Genomic DNA, 25,217 nt, shown 5'->3' on the forward strand with positions numbered 1-25,217 from the left:
TTCAATTCCACTCTATAAGGCTGGATATAAAACTTTCCTTATATATAAACAAAAAACAAGCTGAATATCATACTTCTCTGCACCTGAGTATCTGTTATCTAAAAGATCTTGGGATATTTTATAAACATCAATCAATGCAGTGCAAAGAAAGCTAAGGCAGAATAGGCAATTAGATACTGTGAAAAACTGGAGGCAATCAGAAGAAATACAGTCCATGGTGGCAGTGACACAAGCTAAGCAGGAGGTATGGATAATCTGGGTAAGTGCCATGGAAAAATAAATATCATGATTGGACTGGAGGCAAATGGAAACAGTTCAAATTGGCTTCGTACAGTACTCTGTGGAACATATGACGTCCATATGTCCATTACCAACAAACTGAAACATGGAAAATAACAAAAGCCAATGCTGTGATGGCTATAAGAACACACCCAATGCCAGTCTCTACCACACCACAGCAGCATAACTTACTACAGCTGCCAGGTAAGCTGGCTAAGAAGTCAGAAGCAATAAGAAAAGAAAAGGGGAAAGCCCTAACTATAAACCGTTCTCTTTCTGTACAGAAGAAAAAGCCGGGATCTACACTAGAAAGCAAAATGTGGCCAAAGTCAAGGCTGAAAGTAAAGTGCATTTTTTTTTTCTGTAGAGTTCCCAAAAGTATAAAATACTTCAGAATTAAAGAGGTCAGCATTTTATCCAAAACTACAAATGACTTAAGATTCAAAGAACTAAATAAAATAAGAATGTGATAGGATGGAATAATATCCAAGAAAAAAAAAGTGTAAACGTGACCTTTCAAATTCGAAACACACAATAGAGAACTAAAACAAACTGACCAAAAGATGTGCTAGGAATCCATTATGTTGTATGTCAGTGCTAACAAGCCTACCAAATTTTCTTTCCATATTCTCTACCCTACAAAGTGATTCATCTTCAAGATAAAATCATCGTTGATATGAAAGAAGTAGCGCTTAGGCAAATATCATGAAGACCAATATATGCAGCAAAGCCAAAACTATAAAAAAAACTTACAAAAAGTAAACTAACATCTTAGAGCCTATCTGGTAGTCCTGACCTTTTCAACCAATCAAAACCAGATAGTCCCAGCCAGGTGAACTGCATAAAAATAAAGTCGGCCCTAATTCAGAAATATATTGGTTGTCACTCACTGAAACTATATAGTAATAAAATCCAGCAGTTAAAAATACATAACTATTTTATAGTATCAATAAATATCAATGTCATTCCTGTTTCAACCTGACTTCCCATTCTACCCTCAAACCCCCAAACTTGAAACCAAGTACAATTTCTTGAGTAGCTGGAGTGTGGTTAAGGAAAGGAAGCTATGCTTGTTTGTAAGGAATCTGCCATTTCCTCCCTGCCAAAACACTTGTTTAAAAAGTCATGTAATATTTCTATTAAATTGTAAATGCAGCCGACAAGGAAATGGCCTACTGCAGTGTATTACCTTTGTGGCAGTGCCAACAGGCCTACAGCAAAATAGTGCACATGATAATTTCAACATGCATTCCCAAGTAACAAAATTGTGCTTTACATAAATACCACAGAACCTGAGCAAGATCCAGAAAAAGCAATGAAAATTTGCCCAAGCTTTCATGCTTGCCTATATCAATTGTATGTCATAACTAAAGCAAAATAGAAAAGCATCTACATATGTCCAAGAAGCTTGTGAAGTTAGATCATATAACCCTGGGAAAACTATTGCAACTTAAATCTGTGTATTTCTTGTTAACCACTGTAACAACTCACTAATAAAAATTAAGAAAAACTGTGGGTATCAAATGAACCAAAATGTACTAACTACGTACAAGTCCTTAAAGACTATAATGCAACTTATTAACAGGAACATATGTTCAGTGTAAGCCACAATTGTTATGTTAAATTACTTCTTCCTTTGATATCACTCATTTGATTACAGAATTTAAGAGATCCACAAACCTTCCAATTAAAATGGTGACCTTCAGTTTATAAGTCACTTACTGCAATGCTTATAAAGTCACCTCTGATCATTTATCCCTTACCTTTCATTACATAGCACAACTACATGTAATTATGCTATTTAAATGATCCCAGATGTAATGAAGATGATTCTATTTATGTAAAAGTTATACTGAAAACCAAGTTAAGATAAACAAATAATCTGTAATTAATATAGTCCTCTAGGACAGCTGAAAATTCTACTCTGCAAGAATTTAACTAAAATACATAGTTTTTGTTTAAGTCAGATGTGTCTGACTTACAAGTGTCTGAGTATCTTCATTTTTAAAAATATGTCTGATCAGCCATGATTTCAAAAGTCAAGTTTGCTACAGACAGCATTTCCTCCAAAAATATCATGAATTAAGTGTTGTACACTTGAAATTACAGAGTCAACACCTGCCCTCAGATACCTCCCAAACTCCTAACACAAACACACCTAGATATTTATGTCTTCTAAAATAAATGTTAGCCTAAACAGTTTCTATGACTGGTTTAAAAACAAAACACAACAAAACTTACTATGATCAATATAGTAAGTCTATACAATTGCTTTTAAGACCCTCAACAGGGTTAATGATTATATCCCCATTAGCAAACCAAAGCTACTGTCCAGAGGCCAACATTAAGTCTTTCTGATCTCCAGGATCTAAACTGCCCCCCAAAAATAATAAATAAATAAAATAATAAATAAATAAATATATCTGTATGTATGTATGAATTAAATCAATTTAAAACTGATATTTTATAGAGACACAGATGTAGAGAACAAATGTATGGACACCAAGTGGGGGAAGTGGGGTGGTGGTGTGATGAATTGGGAGATTGGGACTGACATATATACACTAATATGTACGAAATAGATAACTAATAAGAACCTGCTGTATAAAAAAATAAAAAATAAATAAAAATTAAATTTTAAATAAATAAACTGCACTTAGTAAAAGTTTGAAAGTCAAGCCATGAGCAAGGATAGGGCTTTCAAGTTGTATTTAATTAGCATTTACTTTCATTTTTCAGTTTATTTCACTCTTATTCTAACCTACAAGTACAACATTATTATTGTATGAAAGAAGAATCTGAGCTTGCTAGATTTCAATATTACCACCACAAAGTGTCTTTGAGATAAGAAAGGTAATTGAGCACATATTCAACAAAAACATTTATGGGATGCTCTTATGTAAGTCACTCCACTAGGTTCAATTAGACACACAAAAATGAAACACACTTGCATTTAAAACTTAGATCTAATAGAGGAAATAAGACAACATAATCATTACTATAATACAAAGTAAGTTTAAAAAAAAATAAAAGCCATAAGACAGAGAAAAGGTGAGAATTCAGAGGAAAAAAAGACTTTTTTAAATCAGTGGAATGAGGAAATTCAGACAGTAATTAGACATACCTAAAACTAACCTTTCCAGAAGTAAAAGAGTATTAGGGGTTTGGGGGGAAATCATAGAGGCCATATGCATATATAGTTACTGGTTCCAGATTAAAACACAGAACAGTGACATGCTATAATAAAGTAAATACTAAACAAAACCATATCCTAAATACACAATATAATAAGAAACTCTCTTGAGGGTCACCAATATTATTACTGAGAGCCATAGTTCTCAATCTTCGGGGGTCAAGAAACTCTTATTTTCATTGATGAAAACTGTGAACTCTCTCACCAACAAAATGCACATCTACACACAAACCAATATTTAACTGAAATTTTGGGGGTCCAATGACTCTGAATTCTCTGCTCCAGAAAAAACTCTTTCTACTCTCCTGTGAATCACAGTTTCCATTACTGAGCAAGTATACAGTGAAAATGAAGTAGAAAACACCTGTATATCACAGTCTGACCTGAGGTTAGAAAAGAGAGTCTACATGTCTCTGTGTCCTCATGGGCTCATTATTTCCATACTGTATCCAGTAGAGGCTGCAGAAGTCATCTCAGCAGCCATAAGTAAGGGCTTTAAAGCTTTCAGCAACCTCCCGCAGCTGGCAATAAGCTCCCTTGGGTACTGCATAAGGTCCCAATACCGCCAAACCTACTCAATAACCCAAAACAAAATAAGGTGATGATGAAGCAACTGCCTGATCCTTTCCATAGACAAAAGCTCCCTAAGTGGATTGACATGTACACACTGCTATATTTAAAAGGGATAACCAACAAGGACCTACTGTATAACACAGGGAACTCTGCTCAATGTTATGTGGCAGCCTGGATGGGAGGGGAGTCTGGGGAAGAATGGATACATGTATACCTATGGCTGAGCCGCTTTGCTGTGCACCTGAAACTATCACAACACTGTTAATCAGCTATACTCCAATATAAAATGAAAAGTTAAAAAAAAAAAAAGCTACTCTCCGCAAGAACTTGAACTATTTTAATATCTCAATTTGAGACTTGAAAACTTAATAATGCTACCTAATATTTCTAAAGTATTTACTATTTTACATGTATTGCTCACTTACATTGTCTTATCTGATCTTCACAACAATTCAGTGAACTGGAAAATTAATTGAGAGTCCACTATAACTAACTGACAGATAACAGAACTGATTCAGGACTCACAAGTCTCAAATGCCAGGTCACACCACCATCATGTGGCAACAAGGAAAGCATTATGGCATTGGAAGAAATCAGATTTCCAAAGATACAGTGATTCTTCCTCTTCAGATGCAAGTTACAAACCAATACTTGGTCACGAAATCAACTGAATGGATTTGGACCACATTTTTTTCTTTTTTTAATGAAAAGATGAAATACAGTAGAAGAAGAGAAGACTGTGATTGAACAGAAATCAGAGTGGATCACAAACAGTGATTCATAGTATGAAATATATTTCACATGTGACCCATTTTGAACATGCATAGGCAAGTACTGTTTTATGTATATTTTGTTTCAACTGTGTGCACACACATACATGCACACATGTGCATAACAGGCCACAATGTGAACTATATTTCATACTATGGATCACAGTCAAAAAATTATGAAATGGAGTGCAAGCAAGAACTACAGTCCTGCAGCCTGTGGAACAAGAACCACATTCACAGAAAGACAGACAAGAAGAAAAGGCAGAGGGCTATGTACCAGATGAAGGAAAGAGATAAAACCCCAGAAAAACAACTAAATGAAGTGGAGATAGGCAACCTTCAGGAAAAAATTCAGGAAAATGATAATGAAGATGATCCAGGACCTTGGAAAACGAATGGAGGCAAAGATCGAGAAGATGCAAGAAATGTTTAACAAAGATGTAGAAGAATTAAAGAACAAACAAACAAACAGAGAAAAACAATACAATAACTGAAATGAAAACTACACTAGAAGGAACAAACAGCAGAATAACTGAGCCAGAAGAACGGATAAGTGACCTGGAAGACAGAATGGTAGAATTCACTGCTGTGGAACAGAATAAAGAAAAAATAATGAAAAGAAATGAAGACAGCCTAAGAGACCTCTGGGACAACGTTAAACACAACAACATTCGCATTATAGGGGTCCCAGAAGGAGAAGAGAGAAAGGACCTGAGAAAATATTTGAAGACATTATAGTCAAAAACTTCCCTAACATGGGAAAGGAAATAGTTACCCAAGGCCAGGAAGTGCAGAGAGTCCCATACAGGATAAACCCAAGGAGAAACATGTCAAGACGCACAGTAACCAAACTGGCAAAAAATAAAGACAAAGAAAAATTACTGAAAGCAGCAAGGGAAAAGGGACAAATACAATACAAGGGAACTCCCATAAGGTTAACAGCTGATTTCTCAGCAGAAACTCTACAAGCCAGAAGGGAGTAGCATGATATACTTAAAATGATGAAAGGGAAGAACCTACAACCAAGATTACTCTACGCAGCAAGGATCTCATTCAGATTCGATGGAGAAATCAAAAACTTTACAGACAACCAAAAGCTAAGAGAATTCAGCACTACCAAACCAGCTCTACAACAAACACTAAAAGAACTTCTCTAAGTGGGAAACACAAGAGAAGAAAAGGATCTACAAAAACAAACCCAAAACAACTAAGAAAATAGTAATACGAACATACCTGTCGATATTACCTTAAACGTGAATGGACTAAATGCTCCAACCAAAAGACACAGGCTCGCTGAATGGATACAAACAACAAGACCCATATATATGCTGTCTACAGGAGACCCACTTCAGACCTAGGGACACATACAAACTGAAAGTGAGGGGATGGAAAAAGATATTCCATGTAAATGGAAATCAAAAGAAAGCTGGAGTAGCAATACTCATATCAGAAAAAATAGACTTTAAAATAAAGAATGTTACAAGAGACAAGGAAGGATACTACATAATGATCAAGGGATGAATCCAAGAAGAAGATATAACAATTATAAATATATATGCACCCAACATAGGAGCACCTCAATACATAAGGCAAATGCTAACAGCCATAAAAGGGGAAATCGACAGTAACACAATCATAGTAGGGGACTTTAACACCCCACTTTCAACAATGGACAGATCATCCAAAATGAAACTAAATAAGGAAACACACGCTTTAAATGATACATTAAACAAGACTGATATTTATAGGACATTCCACCCCAAACCAGCAGATTACACTTTCTTCTCAAGTGCACACAGAACATTCTCCACGATAGATCACGTCTTGGGTCACAAATCAAGCCTCAGTAAATTTAAGAAAATTGAAATCATGTCAAGCATCTTTTCTGACCACAATGCAGTGAGATTAGAAATCAATTACGGGAAAAAAACGTAAAAAACACAGACACGTGGAGGCTAAACAATACATTACTAAATAACCAAGAATTACTTAAGGAAACAAAGAGGAAATCAAAAAATACCTAGAGACAAATGACAATGAAAACATGATGCTCCAAAACCTACGGGATGCAGCAAAAGCAGTTCTAAGAGGCAAGTTTATAGCTATACAAGCCTACCTCAAGAAACAAGAAAAATCTCAAATAAACAATATAACCTTACACCTAAAGGAACTAGAGAAAGAAGAACAAACAAAACTCAAAGTTAGCAGAAGGAAAGAAAACATAAAGATCAGAACAGAAATAAATGAAATAGAAACAAAGAAAACAATAGCAAGGATCAATAAAACTAAAAGCTGGTTCTTTGAGAAGATAAACACAATTGAAAAACCATTAGCCAGACTCATCAGGAAAAACAGGGAGAGGACTCAAATCAATAAAATGAGAAATGAAAAAGGAGAAGTTATAACAGACACCGCAGAAATACAAAGCATCCAAAGAGACTACTACAAGCAACTCTATGCCAATAAAATGGACAACCTGGAAGAAATGGACAAATTCTTACAAAGGTATAACCTTCCAAGAATGAACCAGGAAGAAATAGAAAATATGAACAGACCAATCATAAGTAATGAAATTGAAACTGTGATTAGAAATCTTCCAACAGACAAAAGCCCAGGACCAGATGGCTTCACAGGTGAATTCTAACAAACATTTAGAGAAGAGCTAATACCCATCCTTCTCAAACTCTTCCAAAATATTTCGGAGGAAGGAACACTCCCAAACTCATTCTATGAGACCAGCATCACCCTGATACCAAAACCAGACAAAGATACTACAAAAAAAGAAAATTACAGACCAATATCACTGATGAATATAGATGCAAAAATGCTCAACAAAATATTAGCAAACAAAAAACAACAACACACTAAAAGGATCATACACCATGATCAAGTGGGATTTATCCCAGGGATGCAAGGATTCTTCAGTATATGCAAATCAATCAATGTGATACACCATATTAGCACGTTGAAGAATAAAAGCCATATGATCATCTCAATAGATGCAGAAAAAGCTTTTGACAAAATTCAACACCCATTTATGACAAAAGCTCTCCAGAAAGTGGGCATAGAGGGAAGCTACCTCAACATAATAAAGGCCATATACGACAAACCCACAGCAAACATCATTCTCAATGGTGAAAAACTAAAAGCATTTCCTCTAAGATCAGGAACAAGACAAGGATGTCCACTCTCACCACTATTATACAACATAGTTTTGGAAGTCCTAGCCACGGCAATCAGAGAAGAAAAAGTAATAAAAGGAATATAAATTGGAAAAGAAGAATTAAAACTGTCACTGTTTGCAGATGACATGATACTATACATAGAGAATCCTAAAGATGCTACCAGAAAACTACTAAAGCTAATCAATGAATTTGGTAAAGCTGCAGGATACAAAATTAATTCACAGAAATCTCTTGCATTCCTATACACTAATGATGAAAAATCTGAAAGAGAAATTAAGGAAACACTCCCATTTACCACTGCAACAAAAAGAATAAAATACCTAGGAATAAACCTACCTAGGGAGACAAAAGACCTGTATGCAGAAAACTATAAGACACTGATGAAAGAAATTAAACATGATACCAACGGATGGAGAGTTATACCATGTTCTTGGATTGGAAGAATCAATATGTGAAAATGACTATACTATCCAAAGCAATCTACTGATTCAATGCAATCCCTATCAAATTACCAATGGCCTTTTTTACGGAACTAGAACAAAAAATCTTAAAATCTGGGGCTTTTCTGGTGGCGCAGTGGTTGAGAGTCCGCCTGCCAATGCAGGGGACATGGGTTCATGCCCCAGTCTGGGAAGATCCCACATGCCATGGAGCAGCTAGGCCCGTGAGCCATGGCCGCTGAGCCTTGCGTCCAGAGCCTGTGCTCTGCAACGGGAGAGGCCATAACAGTGAGAGGTCCACGTACTGCAAAAAAAAAAAATCTTAAAATCTGTATGGAGACACAAAAGACCCCGAATAGCCAAAGCAGTCTTGAGGGAAAATAACGGAGCTGGAGGAATCAGACTCCCTGACTTCAGACTATACTACAAAGCTACAGTAGTCAAGATAATATGGCACTGGGATAAAAAAAGAACTATAGATCAATGGAACAAGATAGGAAGCCCAGAGATAAAGCCACCCACCTATGGATACCTAATCTATGACAAAGGAGACAAGGATATACAATGGAGCAAAGACAGTCTCTTCAATAAATGGTGCTGGGAAAACTGGACAGCTACATGTAAAAGAATGAAATTAGAACACTCCCTAACACCATACACAAAAACAAACTCAAAATGGATTAGAGACCTAAATGTAAGGCCATACACTGTAAAACTCTTAGAGGAAAACATAGGAAGAAAACTCTTTGACATAAATCACAGCAAGATCTTTTTTGATCCACCTCCTAGAGTAATGGAAATAAAAACAAAAATAAACAAATGAGACCTAATGAAACTTCAAACCTCTTGCATAGCAAAGGAATCCATAAAGAAGACGAAAAGACAACCCTCAGAATGGGAGAAAATATTTGCAAACGAATCAATGGACAAAGGATTAATCCCCAAAATATATAAACAGCTCATGCAGCTGAATATTAAAAAAAAAACAACCCAGTCCAAAACTGGGCAGAAGACCTAAATAGACATTTCTCCAAAGAAGACATACAGATGGCCAAGAAGCACATGAAAAGCTGCTCAACATTACTAATTATTAGAGAAATGCAAATCAAAACTACAATGAGGTGTCACCTCACACCAGTTAGAATGGGCATCATCAGAAAATCTACAAACAACAAATGCTGGAGAGGGTGTGGACAAAAGGGAACCCTCTTGCACTGTTGGTGGGAATGTAAATTGATACAACCATGATGGAGAACAGTATGGAGGTTCCTTAAAAAACTAAAAATAGAAGTACCATATGACCCAGCAATTCCACTACTGGGCATATACCCAGAGAAAACCATAATTCAAAAAGACACATGCAAAAAAAAAAAAAAAAAAAAAAAAAAGACACATGCACCCCAATGTTCACTGCAGCACTATTTACAACAGCCAGGTCATGGAAGCAGCCTAAATGCCCATCGATAGATGAATGGATAAAGAAGATGTGGTACATATATACAATGGAATATTACTCAGCCATAAAAAAGAATGAAATTGGGTCATTTGTAGAGACGTGGATGAATCTAGAGACTGTCATACAGAGTGAAGTAAGTCAGAAAGAGAAAAACAAATATCATATATTAACGCATATACGTGGAACCTAGAAAAATGGTACAGATGAACCAGTTTGCAGGGCAGAAATTGAGACACAGATGTAGAGAACAAACATATGGACACCAAGGGGGGGAAGCGGCAGGTGGGTGGGGGTGGTGGTGAGATGAACTGGGCGATTGGGATTGACATGTATACACTGATGTGTATAAAATGGATGACTAATAAGAACCTGCTGTATATAAAAAAAAAATTCAATGTAATAATATAATTATTTTTTAAGTATGAAATGTAAATCATCTTTCAATCATTAATAAATCAATCTAAATTGTCTCCTGTGAATGCTCCCACACATATACAGAGAAATAGTGCCTTTGTCAGTATCCCATATTAAAATCTTAAATAGATGGAGTCCAGCGTAACTCTTTTTTTTTTTAAATCACTTCCTACAATATACAGAAATACATAAGACACAAAGAAAGCTAAGGAAGCTCTCAGTCCCAGAGTTGGTAGTATAGGGGGCGTTGAAGAAAATAAGCCTTTCCAGTCTCCCAGGGAAAGAAGGGGTGAGAGGATACAGAACGTCACTAGGCCCCTGGTGGTGAGTCCGGTGCTGGGCCCATGCACAGCCTAGTTCTCTACCAAAGCGAAGTGCCGATTTTCCTTGCCATGGCCCTGGCCTTGCTCCCATGCTCGTCCTCCATTTTTCAGAAGTCGTGCAGTTCCCAGAACGGTCCCTTGCTTTAGTTGCCTAACGTTTTCACTCAGGGGAGAAGGCCGCTTACCCTGTCGTGGTGTCAGAGTCCCAGGGGAGTTGTCACCCTACAGGATGGTGAGAGAAGATCTCCCTAGCACTTTGCTGTTTGGTTTCTGTCCGCTGCGCTTAGAACCTGAAGATCAAGGAGTGTCGGGGTCTCTCAAGGGCTTGTCCAAGCGCTGGCTGGCTGTAGGGGTCTCTGAGGGATGTCCTGTTTCCTCCTTGGAAAACACCTGCTTGGAAGGGAGTCTCAGTCTGATCCTCAAGGGAAAACTGGGTGCCCAGAGGCAAGTCCAGTTGAGAAGATGAAGGTGTCTCTACGGGCAGAATAGGTTCTGAGGGAAGACTTAATCTGGGGTCTTCAGTCTCAAATACGTCACTCAGCTGTTTCACCAGTGGGCTTGGGGGCTTTCCGCTGGTCTTCATAGGTGTCCGTGCAATGCCAAGGGTAGGAGAACGGGGATCTGAGTCCTGGACCTGCTTAGGACCCTCCAGCTGCTCCGCTGCTGGCAGGTTTGGCTGTGGAGAGCTCGCTACCTGGATGGAAGTGCACAGGACACCAGCACTGGGTGAACGTGGGTCTGAAACTCGAGCTAGAAGCTTGCTGTGCAGCGGGCTGCACTGGAATGACTGGGACGCTCTTCGCTGAGCCCACCTCAACCAGGAGAAATAGGACGGGGCAGGGCTCAGCCCAGGCAAGGAGGAGATGCCGGGCCCCAATTCCACCTTTGGGTACAAAGCAGCTCAATCCTCCTAGTATACTTCTTTATCTAAGCAATACTTAATGGAAATATGTCTCCAACACTACAATTCATATTCACATAATTAGTATGTCGGTGAGAAAATGATGATTGCTTCCTCAGTAGTTACCAAACTAAGCATGTTTACAGAGGACTTGGCAACACCAACGGCAAGGTCTGAATATAAATTAACAGTGGGAATTTGTCTTCCCTGTGAAACCCACGGGGTGACCTCAGCAGACTCAACCAAGAGAAGCTGAGATCTGTTTATTCTGTTTTCCTTGCTTATTCATCTCTTTAAGAATAATAACTCTGACTAGACAGAAATATGTTGAAACTGTCACTGTAATAAACCTTAATCCTCAATTTTGGGGCTGGAATGCCTTGTACTCCCATATGTATTAGAACCACAGGGCAGAACAACTCTAACTTTCAAATAGAGTGAAAAACCACATGTCCTGGAAGTAATACTGAAATTCTCCAATGATCCAATTTGCCCACTCCTGTGGATCCTTGGCTATTTCTGACCTGAAAGTATAGTTAGTAGAATCAAGGTATCACTTAAAATAATCAGGCAGAAAAATACAGGGAACAGATAGGGAGGAAGAGAGGCAGTATGAAAAGAAAGAAAAGTAAAAGTATGAAAGGGAGGGCTTCCCTGGTGGCGCAGTGGTTGAGAGTTTGCCTGCCGATGCAGGGGATGCGGGTTCGTGCCCCGGTCCGGGAAGATCCCACATGCCGCGGAGCGGCTGGGCCCGTGAGCCATGGCCGCTGAGCCTGCGCATCTGGAGCCTGTGCTCCGCAACGGGAGAGGCCACAACAGTGAGAGGCCCGCATACCGCAAAAAAAAAAAAAAAAAAAAAAAAAAGTATGAAAGGGATTGTGTGCGCATTCATGTACACACACTGTTAGGCAACAGGGAACAGTCAAAGGAAGTAAAGGCAGCAGTGGGGAGAGGGGAAAAAGGGAAGATGAGGATAAGTTCAAAGGAGAAAAACAAGTAATGTATGTAATGCCAAAATAATAAAAATCATATAGGTGTATGATCCTTTATAATTTGTAATATACATACATACCTATACTTGAATAAAAGTTGATACAGTTACGGTCTTACATTCTAAACAACTGACTATATATGCACACCCTCTACACACACACACACACACACACACACACACACACACACACACACACACGGAAAGCTAAATAATTCTATCATTAGAATGCTAGTTGTCACTGGAATGGAAGTTCCAAGAGAACAGGAAACATACTTGCTCTGCTTACCACTACATCCTCAAAGTCTGACTGGGACATGATAAATGTGCCCTAAATATGTGGAGAAGGAAATAAAGAAAAGGGGAACAGAAGTAAAAGAATATAAGAAGAAAATGCGAGGGTACTTGTCTTTAAAAATCAAACATCCATATTTAGGTGACACTGAGTTTCTCTAACACAAAATAACCAATGTAGGATAGCAGATATATTCTCCAACTGGTCCAAAGGTTGACTTCTTGCCTCCACATTAGAATATGCATTTCTCCTATTTTAACGTTAATACTAAATCAAAAATATCTTAATGATTAAATTTTGTATTACTGCTAAAATGGATATGTCCCGTCATAAAAATATACACAATTACATGGCAGGTAAGTTTCAAGAGTGTTATACTCATCACTGAAGGAATCATTAAAAATTATTTTTAAAAAATAATATCCAAAAAAATTTAAATGCCAATTTACAACTATTAAATATTTACACAAATTCTCCAGCACACATCTATTGCATGAAGCAAAGTAATTTAATAATTAAATACAAATAAGCAATTCTCTACTTGTAGACTAGCAAGTCTGAAATCCATTTTAACTCAAAGACCTCCCAATGGGTTGATTACAAAGGAAGAATTATAAAGGCACTTATAGACTGAGTATTAGAATTGGGGTACAAAAACTGACAGGGGATGGCTGGAAGAACAATAAACAGAGGCAGTAAAAAGTCAAAGGGCTAGGAGACTTCAGCCAGCAAATGCTGGCTGAAAGGCAGACCAAAACTAGAGAAAAGTCAATTAAAATGAGACCAGAAACTCAATAACAACAAAAACAACCCAATTTAAAAATGGGCAAATAACCTGAATAGACATTTCTCCAAGAAAGATATACAAATGGACAATAAGTACATGAAAAGATGCTCAATATCACTAGTTATTAGGGAAATGGAAATCAAAACCATGAGATAACACTTCACTTCCATTAGGATGGCTATTATCAGAAGACAGAAAATAAGTATTGGCAAGAATGTGGAGAAACTGGAATCCCTGTGCATTGCTGGTGGGAATGTAAAATAGCACAATGCTACAAAAAATAGTAGGCAGGTTCCTCAAAAACTTAACCATAAAATTACCACATGATCCAGCAATCCCAGCTCTAGGTATATACCCACAGAATTGAAAGCAGACTCTCACAGAGATAAATGTCCATCCATGCTCACAGTAGCATTAGTCACAACAATCAAAAGGTGGAAGCAACACAAGTGTTCACATACAGATGAACGGTTAAACAAAATGTGGTACATACATACAGTGGAATATTATTCAACCTTAAAAAAAAGAATGAATTCTGATATAGGCTACAACAATGAATGAACCTTGAAAACATTATACTAAGTGAAAGAAGCCAGACATAAAAGAACAAATATTGTATGATTCTACTTATCTGAGATGCTTAGAATAGTCAAATTCATAGAGACAGAAAGTAGAACTGTGGTTATGAGGTGCTGGGGGGAGGAGATAATGAAGAGTTATTGTTTAATGTATACAGAGTTTTAGTTTGGGATGATAAAAATTTCTGTAGTAGACAGTGTGATGTGAATGTACTTAATGCCACTGAATTGTATACTTAAAAATGGTTAGGGCTTCCCTGGTGGCGCAGTGGTTGAGAGTCCGCCTGCCGATGCAGGGGACACGGGTTTGTGCCCCGGTCCGGGAAGATCCCACATGCCGCGGAACGGCTAGGCCCATGAGCCATGGCTGCTGAGCCTGCGCGTCCGGAGCCTGTACTCCACAACAGGAGAGGCCACAACAGTGAGAGGCCCGCGTACCGCAAAAAAAAAAAAAAAAAAAAGGTTAAAATGGTATATTTTATGTTATGTGTATTTTACCACAATAAAAAAAAAAATTGGTTAAAGAAAGACAAGGAGATACGTCCTGAAATTACTCATTACTGATCTTAAACGATATACAATTTGAAAAAAGAGAACAGATTATAGAGGATATAGTGGGTTGAAAAGCAGCCCCCAAAAGATATGTCTACATCCTAATCCCCAGAACCTTTGAATGGGACCTCATTTGAAATAAAAAAAAATCTTTGCAGGAAGAGATCATCCTGGATTATTGGAGTGGGCCCTAAATGCAGTGATGAGTGTCCTTTTGAGAGGAAGGCAGAGGGAAATTTGAGACAGACAGAAGAGGAAAATACACAGACACATAGAGGAGAAGGTTAATGTGAAGATGCAGGCAGAGACTGAAGTGATGCAGCTACAATCCAAGGAATGCCAAGGATTTCTGGCAGCCAGCCACCAAAAGCTGGAAGAGGCCAAAAACGGAGTCTCCTTTAGAGCCTCTGGAAGGAGTGCTGCCTTGTCAACACCTTCATTTCAAATTTCTGGCCTCCAGAATTGTAAGAGAATAAATTTCTATTGTTTTAAGCCACCAAATTTGCGGTAATTTGTTATGACAACCCTAGGAAATTACCATAGGGGGTAAAAAGATAAAATGAAAAGTAAGAAAGTAGACTTCATGAGCACGGAACATGTCACTCAAGCCAAAATTTAACTATGTAAAGCGGGAGAAAAAGGGGATCCTGGGCTTCACCCCTAAGTCGCGATTTCTAGCCATACGATGTCAGAGGGCGAAGTGCTGAAGCCCCCCATCAGGTCAGGGCAGGAGTATGGCTGGCGCATGCTCCTGGCCAGTGTCTCTAGGATACGGCATGGCACCCCGACAGGGACACCGAGACATCAGACCACAAAGAAAGGCTGCACCCTGCTATATTAAGCTTTACAAGAGAAGTCGTCATCCAAGACATTCCCATCAAGACATTTTAATTCTGTGAATTAACACACCCATATCCCTTTGTCCACTCCCAGACAAAATGAAGATACCTGTCCTCTGCCCCCCATGTTAAATGCTTGTGAGTGATCTTCCAATAGGCAGTGGCATGCACACACACTAAGATGGGCCAGGTGTCCACCCAGTCACATACAGTAGGAACTGGGAGATGGAAGATGTGTAAGTATGCCGTGTATGGGTATTACTTAACTGGCACCCCTAACCAAGCCAAGTCTTCCAGAATTTCTCAAGTTGATTTTACTATTAATTGGGCAGGAAGGAGGTCCTGGATTCTTTTTTATTTTTTTTAATTAAAAAAATGGTTGACTCAGTTTTCAATTCTTAGACATGGATATATATTTTCTTTTGTGTGTCTTTTTTTTTTTTTTAAGAAATCATGTTGGATTAGGAGTATACTTGGTTGTAAAAGAGTAGTGTCATGTAATTTGCGATGAGGGAAGCTACTCTGAGTGTGTTTTACTTTTTAAGTCCTTTACTACCTGCTAGAGAGACTACCACATGGTCAAACTTAGTATGTGGAACTATTTGGCTGGAAAAAAATGAGATTTATACTGGAGGAAGCAGGACAGCAATAGTCTGAGTCCTGGGCTGTCCTCAGGCTGTCTTGGGTAGTTTAGCTAGCCTCACTAACTCAGACTCAAACGCACCTAGTTTGAGGATCACCCTAAAAACATTCTAACTAAAAGTACAAAAGATATTTACTAATTAGGAAAGAAACGAGAATTCGTGTTGTTGATTTTATGCTGACCTTGTTATATTTCATTTTAGTATTTTCAAACAAACAATTCATGCTATTTTTATGTTTCACTTTAGCAAGAGGAATTTGTATGTACAAGGAAGATGATACATACTCTATTATATTCCTCAAAGAATTATCTTTAAGTGGCAGGCAGATTTTTAAATATTTCAGTATAGTACACTATTACCTACACTTGAAATATTACCTACACTTGAAATCCACAATAGCACTGTAATATCAGATATAATTCTAATTTATTCTTCTTCAAATATTCTAAAATGTTGCATTCTTTTTCCTCCCATCCGTTTACTTCACACATTTCTCCAATCACCCTGAAACCATCTTCTCTTCTCTTCTTCACACACACACATACTCTCTCTGTCTCCCCCACCTCTTTTCTCCCTTCATTCCTATATCCTTTCTTCTTGAATTGAATACAGCCACTAGAGGGCAATAAGTTTACAAAGATAAATGTACTTATCTATAATGAATTGAGATTCACATACTAATAAATTTTAAAACTATCATCATCACAAACCATAAAGCATTGGCAATTAGACTTGAATATGCAAGGTATGCATTTAAAACTCTAAAATTTATCCTAGAAAAGGAGTTCATAGAAGCATATAATAATGTTCAAAAAAGGAATTCCATTTTCTCACTAAGCACTAAAAAAATATGTTTAATTCACCTACACATAGCAATATTAGAAATCAGGATTTTTTTTTTTAACATTAGCCAGACCAGAGAAGGAAAAACGGAGAAACAAAAACACAAAAAGGTACCATATGCAGGGTGGGTAGAAAAGAAGCGATTTCTTCCAAGCCTCCCACTACTACATTCAGAATACGATGAACTGAATAATGTAGTGGGGTTTACCAACCCTTTCTTCTATTAAAATTATGGGGAAATTTAACAGGTATACTTTTGGGGGAGAAAAACAGCGACCGTAGAGAGAAATACAGACTTCACTTCTTTTCCCCCAAATAAGGTTACGAGGCAGGAAATAAGTTAACAAACAGTCACTAACCCTGACAGATAATTTTACTATTTTTTGCACAGAACCCAAATTCAAATGAACTTTTTTACTCTATATTTATTTACACTGACATTACAAAACGTCAACACTTTTAACACTGACATTTTCTTACCCTCATTGGATGTATATCAGCATAAGGAGGTTTTCCTTCCGCCATTTCTATAGAAGTAATGCCAAGGGACCAGATGTCAGCCACACAGTTATAGCCTATTTCTTGAATTACCTCAGGAGCCATCCAAAATGGAGTTCCTATCACAGTATTGCGTTTTGCCATTGTATCCTGCAAAAGCATTACACAGACATAAACATTACTACAAAAACACTAAGGAAATGTATTTGCCAACATATTCTTTAAACTACATATCTGAAAGCCTCAAATACTACAGGTTATATCTGAAACTATTTTCCTAAAATTTCAACTAGTTGTGACATGACATACTTAGAAACTTTGAATTCTGAAAAAACCAAGAGTCCACAAGTAACTTATCTCCACTACCTTCATTAAAGACAGTCATTAAAGATAGTACTATAACAATAAAAGCTACAGAAATGAACAAATGTAGCTTTCCTTTCTGAATATTTAAGCATTTTGATGACAATATATATTTTCATATTCATTCAATGTCTCTTAAATTGTAAATAAAAGTAATAAATAATATGTAAATAATGGCTCCTTCTCCCTGATAATAATGGAGTTACGCATTTCTTTCCATAACCCCCAAAATATATTATCAAAGTTTAGTCATACTCAAACCTGGACATATAAACCAAAAGTGTTTCCAAAAGTATTACACTTACTGTTAACTGACCAGCAACTCCAAAATCCGCCAATTTTGCATGTCCTTCTGTATTGAGGAGAATATTTCCAGCTTTTATATCTCTGTGTATTTTTCTCATAAAGTGTAAATATTCTAGTCCTTTCAAAGTAGATTTAAGAATAGTTGCAATTTCATCTTCTGTTAACTGGAAAGAAATATTTTAAAAACTCAATTGAAATGCCATGTTAGATAAACACTTACAAGAGAGCACTGTTAACAAGCACTTCTTTCTAAAGACCATTAGCCTCTAGGAAAAGGCTAAAAGGTAAAGTACTGAGAACTTCTGATGAAAGAAAATGTCATCATTCAATTTCTCCTTTCTTTAAAATTATCAATGTCATTCCTAACATATAACATATCTCAAGAAACAACATGACCCTAAGAAATCACTATTCCCTATATCACCTAACACTGAGGTGGCAATATTGCAGCTATCTGTCCTGAAAAAGTAAATTCAGACACCCTTCCCTGTGGTGCCTCCAATTACTGATGAAAATGGAAACCAACAGTGTTACATAAAAGAGAGGAAATGAGAAAGGGTGGATTGCCAAGAGTCTCCTGCATGAAGTGTTCACACCAATACCACTCCTCCTCCTTCCAGCCAGCTCACTCCTAATCCACCCAGGTCCTAGATTTCTGACCCTAATAATGAGAACTCAAAAATGGAAATGTCAGAGAAAGACTAGGAAAATGGGAACACGAACAAAGGCTGTCAGGGGAAGGAAAAGGGAGGAGGGAGGAGAAAAGAAGGCCAAGGAGGAGAGAGGAGGGAAAAAAGATTCTTAGTAGTTGTCGCAGTAGAGGCAGTGCTATCTGTACCAGGCATTGTGCTAAGAGTTTTGCATGCATTATCTCATTTATCCTTATAACAACCCTATAAGGTAAATACTATTATTATCACCATTTGACAAATGAAGTTATTACACATGTTCAGTAACTTCCTTCTGGTCACACACAAGTAAGACTGAACCAAGATGTGAGTCCCCTTTAATCATAATCTATGTTTTTAACCACCATGCCTCTCTTGACAAACCTTATTCAAGCGCAACCTGTGAAAGTCCCTATTTTTATCAAAAATATCCTCTTAGTTTTTAAATACATCAAGTAATATCAATAGCTCAGGATAATAAAACCTACTTCACACTATAAGCATAACCACTATAAGCATAACCCAAAGAAATAAGTTGAGAGAAAGGAAAGAATCTCAATTTATACAGAGATAGAGGACATTGCTCTATATGAGAGAGAGAGAAAGGGAAAAAAAAAAAGAAACTCAGAAAGAATTCAAATGCCCCCCCACACAGTGGGATAACAGGAAGATACAGTAAAAATTGAAAATATAAAAATATGAAGACTATGTAAAATGTGAAAATAACTACTGGAAGAAGCTTGCTTCCACCACCACCAATCCCGCAGTGGTTCATGTCAAGAAATAACTTGGGTGAAGAACTGGATATTCTCATGTAAAATAAACTGAAGTTGGACTCCTACCTCACACCATATACAAAAATTTACTCAAAATGGATCAACAACCTAAATATGAGTTAAAACCACAAAAGTCTTAGAAGAAAACATAAGGGTAAAACTCCACGACCTTGGGTTGGGCAATGTATCATTAGATACAGCATCAAAAGCACGAGCAACAAGAGAAAAATACAGATAAAACTGAACTTTATCAAAATTAAAAACTTTTGTGCATTAAAGGCCATTATGAAGAAAGTGAAAAGACAACCCACAGAATGGGAGAAAGTATTTGCAAAGCATGTATCTGATAAGAGTCTGGAATCCAGAATATATAAAGAACTCTTCTAACTCAACCAAGAAAAGGCAAACAATCCCAATGGCAAAAGACTTGAATAGACATTTCTCCAAAGAAGATATACAAATGGTCACACATAAAAAGACAGATGTTCAACATCATCATCATTGGTCATTAGGGAATGCAAATCAAAACCACAATAAGGTACCACTTTACACCCACTAGGATGGCTATAATAAAATTTTAAAAAATAGAAAGTAACAAGTGCTGGCAAGAATGTGAAAAAATTGACATTCTCATGCATTTCTGGTGCAACCATTGTGGAAAGCAATATTTAAGTTCCTTGGAAAGTTTTTTTAAGAAAGTTAACCACAGAATTACCATATGACCCAGCAATCCCATTCCTAGGTAAATACTCAAAAGAATTGAAAACTGGTACTCAAACAAATACATACATGAATGTTCACAGTACTACTCACAATGGCCAAAATGTTGAAACAACCCAAATATCTATGAACAGATGAATGGATAAACAAATTATGGTATACACATACAATGGAATGGAATATTATTCAGTCATGAAAAGGAATAAAGTATGGACATGTGGATGGACCTCAAAAACATTAAGCTGGGCACAAAAGGGCACATATTGTATGATTCCATTTATATGAAATATTTAGAATAGGTAAATCCATAGAGAAAGAAAGCAAACTGGTACTTGCCAGGAGCTAGGGGAAGAGGGGGAATGGGGAGAAACTGCTTAATGAATAGGGGTTGATGAAAATATTTTGGAACTAGACAGAGGTAGTAATTACACAACATTGTGAATGCACTAATGCCAAGGAATTTTTCACTTTAAAATGGTAAATCTGTTATATGAGTTTCACCTCAATTAAAAAAAAAAAACCCTTATCATGTTAAAATTTCTAAGCAAATTGCCAGGTGGTTTACCTTTAAATACAACACCAATACATATTGTCATAAAGTATTGTACAGATCATGCAAAGCTTTGCAGGTCATGGGTAAAGAGTCTGGATTATTTGAAAATTCTAATACTTCCAGGAACTGATTCTCTACCTCAGACCAGATGGTCTGACTTCATGGTCCACAGACAGCAAGCGGTATGTTCTGAAGCTGCACTATCCAATACAGTAGCTCCCCAGCATTTGAAACATAGCTAACCCAAATTGAGATATGATATAAATGTAAAATATACACCAAAGTTCAAGGCCTAGTACCAAAAGAGAATGTAAGGTATCTCATTACTAACTTACATACTGCTTACACTTTTACATGATATGTATATATTAATTATATTAATTATTTTATTTAAAATCTGTTAATGTTTAATATAAGCTATTGATATTAATAAAATATTATTAGATGTTATAACATTAATATTACATATTAATATATTTAATACATTATTAAAATTAACTTCACCTATTACTTTTTTTTTAAATGTGGATGCTAGAAAGTTTAGAATTACATATGTGGCTCGTGTTATGTTTGTACTGAACAGCAGTGCACTAAGAAAAGGGTCCACAAGAGCAGAGATCTTTGGTTCACCAAGGTATCCACAATGCTTGGAACCATGCCTGGCATACAGTTAGCATTCAATAAATAATTAATGAATGGGTACAGACTTGTAGTTACTAAAAGAAAAGAGAAATTCACAACTGATGTTCCCAGTTTTTTTAATTAGTGGTTTGCAGCCACGGTGGGGGAGTGGAGGCAGGAGTGCTGCTGAGGGCCACCACACCACACCACTGCAGAGATGGTGGTGCTGTCATATGGGCCTGGGTTCTCTCCCCTCTCCCTATTCCACATTCCTGGATAAAGATTAAAGAGCTTGGGGTGTTACAAAAGCAGTACCAGTCCAAAAAACTGTGTCGTGTTTAGTTACTTCAATGCTGACCTTTTCAGTTACCTAGACCTCAATTTTTATCCTCTTAGCAGTTCACTATTTCCAACCAATATGTAACTAATCCTTCATTAACTCCTTGATTTGTTGTCTCTGCTCCTGTACCCTATATTTCAGATCTGCATTAGAGAAAGTTCAGAATTAAATTGACTTACTATACTTCAAGGTCTCAGGATCTACCTGATGTCATTGCTGTAAAGCACTGAATGCTAGAAGACTTCAAAAGTTCATTCCAACTCTATGATTTTATAACAAATTAACAAAAGATCTTCATAGTCGGGCTTCCCTGGTGGTGCAGTGGTTGAGAGTCCGCCTGCCGATGCAGGGGGACATGGGTTCGTGCCCCGGTCCGGGAGTATCCCACATGCCGCAGAGCGGCTGGGCCCGTGGGCCATGGCCACTGAGCCTGCGCATCTGGAGCCTGTGCTCCGCAACGGGAGAGGCCACAGCAGTGAGAGTCCCACGTACCGCAAAAAAAAAAAAAAAAAAAAAAAAAAAGATCTTCATGGTCTTTTCTTAACAAAAGACTATAATAAATAATAAATTCACACTAATTTGGACATCCATTTTTATTCTTTCAACAAGTATCTACTTCACTGGCTCTCTCGTGTAAATCCTGTTCAAGGTGCTGGGTATACAGTGGTGAAGAAACTAACTGTCCTAGTTTTTACAAAGCTTACAAGAATACCTAAGGCCACAGCCTGTATTTGGTCCTGAATTATTAAAGGTAGAGAGGACTGAGCTGAAGCAAACGTGTAAAGTTTCTAAAGCCTCTCTCCCATTATGCTTTTCTCCTCCTACTTCAGGGGGTCATTTCATATCTTCCCCTAATCAAAACACATGATGCAATATCCAATCATTCATACCAGTACATGGATAAGTCTTAATTTAAAATTATTTGTGTACAGTATTATTTTAACAATCCATCTGAATATTAAGGCTCAAATGTACCTGCACTTTAAGCCTTTTAACTTCAACTACAAAATGAAAGGTTTCTATCCCTCAATAAAATCATTTTAAACAATAATAAACAAGTAAACAAGTATTTTCTAGAACACAGAAATATAATGTTGACTTAAATTTTTATATTACTTTAAAGTTATAGAGTATTTTATGTGCATTTCACACAATTAAATAAACAAACACTTTAGCGTCCCTTTCTATAGATGAGGAAACAAATTCAGAGAAATTGAGTGGTCTGTCAAACACAACTACTTAAGGGGCAAGCCCACCTGTCTTCTGGCTCTATAGTAGTGGGATAGTCTATACTCTATAGACTATCACATCACTGCCAGATGTCACAAACATGAATACATGAACTAGTCTCAATATAAGAAAATAGGGAGTTGCAAGGCTTGTTCCAAAGGTGATATTCAAAATATGTATCTGACAAAGAGTAAAAGCAATGTGTAATCAGAACAGTCATGAGCCATAAAGCCAACCAGTCAGAACAGCTACAGTGGTTAACAACAGTAAGAATAGATACCAGCCAGAAACAAACAGTAAAACTGAACAGCAGCCCTGTGTACCAGGCAGAATGCCTACTGCATCTTAGCATTCAAATCTAAATTATTTTAAATGGTGTGCCGGCCAAACAAAACAAGTATACCTGTAACTGAACTCAGCAAGTAAGCAGACTCACCTAGCCTGAAAAGTAACCTTAACTGAAGACATCAGAGGTAGCTTTCTGAGTATTTTATTGAAAACAGATGCTTAATCCCACCAAAAAGAACACATAGATGAATTATTTTAAAAACAGTTAAATAAAAGTAAACAAAAATCAAAGTAAGTATCAAATCAGTAGGCAAGAAGAGTTTCTAATCAATAAAAGCAAAGAATTATGAGAATTTATTAGCTTTGTCTACATAAAAACTATAAGCTTAGAAAACAGAAAAATATTCACAGCAAATACAGTAAGATACTTAGTATACAGACTTACTTAGAACATAAAGAGCTCACAAGAAAAACAATAAAATCTCAATAAATAAATAGGCAAGGAAATGAATATGCAATTCACAAAACTTATAATAGGGCTAGTTAACATACATGAAAAATATTAAACTGCACTAATTATCAAAGAAAAGCAAATCAAAATAACGAAGTATCAATTGTAAAATTATCCCATACGGGTCACAATGTTGCTGAGAATAACATGTGTGGCATGTATAAGAGTATAAGCCATGTGTAACAGTGATCTAAGAAAGTATATTTTCCAAAAAGCCCTAGAAAACATTCATTCTCTGAAAAAACATTTATTAAGCACCTGCTCTATGTTGAATTTAAAACATCTCTAACTTTTAACCTCATGGAGTTCCAACCTAGCATGAAAGACAGACTTACAAACTACTATAAAAAGCACTTTCAAAGTGAAATGGAACCAGAGTAGACAGTGATTAATTAGGGAAGGAAAGAGGAACTGGCATTAAAATTAGGCTTTGAATAAGAAAAGTAGTTCCCTGTCCAGAGAAAGGAAAGACCATCAGTAGAGTAACTCAAATAATTAACTGAAGAATAGAAATATGATAGCTATGAAGTGGCACTCAGATATCAAGTGAGGCCCATTTTCCTTCCTTCCACTAAGATGAGAAAAATGGTAAAAAGTGATGGGTCAAACAAACACATGAATGGATGCTCACCATCACTAATCATTAGAGAAATGCAAATCAAAACTACAATGAGGTATCACCTCACACCAGTCAGAATGGCCATCATCAAAAAATCTACAAACAATAAATGCTGGAGAGGGTGTGGAGAAAAGGGAACCCTCTTGCACTGTTGGTGGGAATGTAAACTGATACAGCCACTATGGAGAACAGTATGGAGATTCCTTAAAAAACTAAAAATAGAACTACCATACAACCCAGCAATCCCAGTACTGGGCATATACCATGAGAAAACCATAATTCAAAAAGAGTCATGTACCACAGAGCCCATTGCAGCTCTATTTACAATAGCCACATGGAACCAACCTAAGAGTCCATCGACAGATGAATAGATAAAGAAGATGTGGCACGTATATACAATGGAATATTACTCAGCCACAAAAAGAAACAAAATTGAGTTATTTGTAGTGAGGTGGATGGACCTAGAGTCTATCATACAGAGTGAAGTAAGTCAGAAAGAGAAAAACAAATACCGTATGCTAACACATATATTTGGAAGCTAAAAAATATATATATGGTTCTGAAGAACCTAGGGGCAGGACAGGAATAAAAACGCAGACAGAGAGAATGGACTTGAGGACATGGGGAGGGGGAAGGGTAAGCTGGGACGAAATAAGAGAGT

At 37.0% G+C, this 25,217-nt stretch overlaps 1 protein-coding gene and 1 pseudogene across 2 annotated transcripts in view; both read right to left on the reverse strand.

The window, feature by feature from the left end:
- The window catches only part of STK3 (serine/threonine kinase 3), a 321,732-nt gene that overhangs the window by 205,789 nt on the left and 90,726 nt on the right, over window positions 1–25,217 (reverse strand). Inside the window, exons 5-6 of one of the 2 annotated variants that reach the window (XM_027131491.1) lie at window positions 18,230–18,394; window positions 17,544–17,711 (exon numbers count right to left, since the gene is read on the reverse strand). The exons of the other annotated variant lie outside the window; for it this stretch is intronic. Coding sequence (XP_026987292.1) covers window positions 17,544–17,711; window positions 18,230–18,394 — 333 coding nt within the window. The remainder of the gene's footprint in view (window positions 1–17,543; window positions 17,712–18,229; window positions 18,395–25,217) is intronic. 2 annotated transcript variants of the gene reach the window in all.
- LOC113633367 (cell division cycle-associated protein 3 pseudogene) lies at window positions 10,286–12,189 on the reverse strand (annotated as a pseudogene).

Source organism: Aethalodelphis obliquidens, unplaced genomic scaffold (assembly GCF_003676395.1).
Source record: "Aethalodelphis obliquidens isolate GAN/ISIS:26980383/991018 unplaced genomic scaffold, ASM367639v1 scaffold39, whole genome shotgun sequence".
Lineage (NCBI taxonomy): Eukaryota > Metazoa > Chordata > Mammalia > Artiodactyla > Delphinidae > Aethalodelphis > Aethalodelphis obliquidens.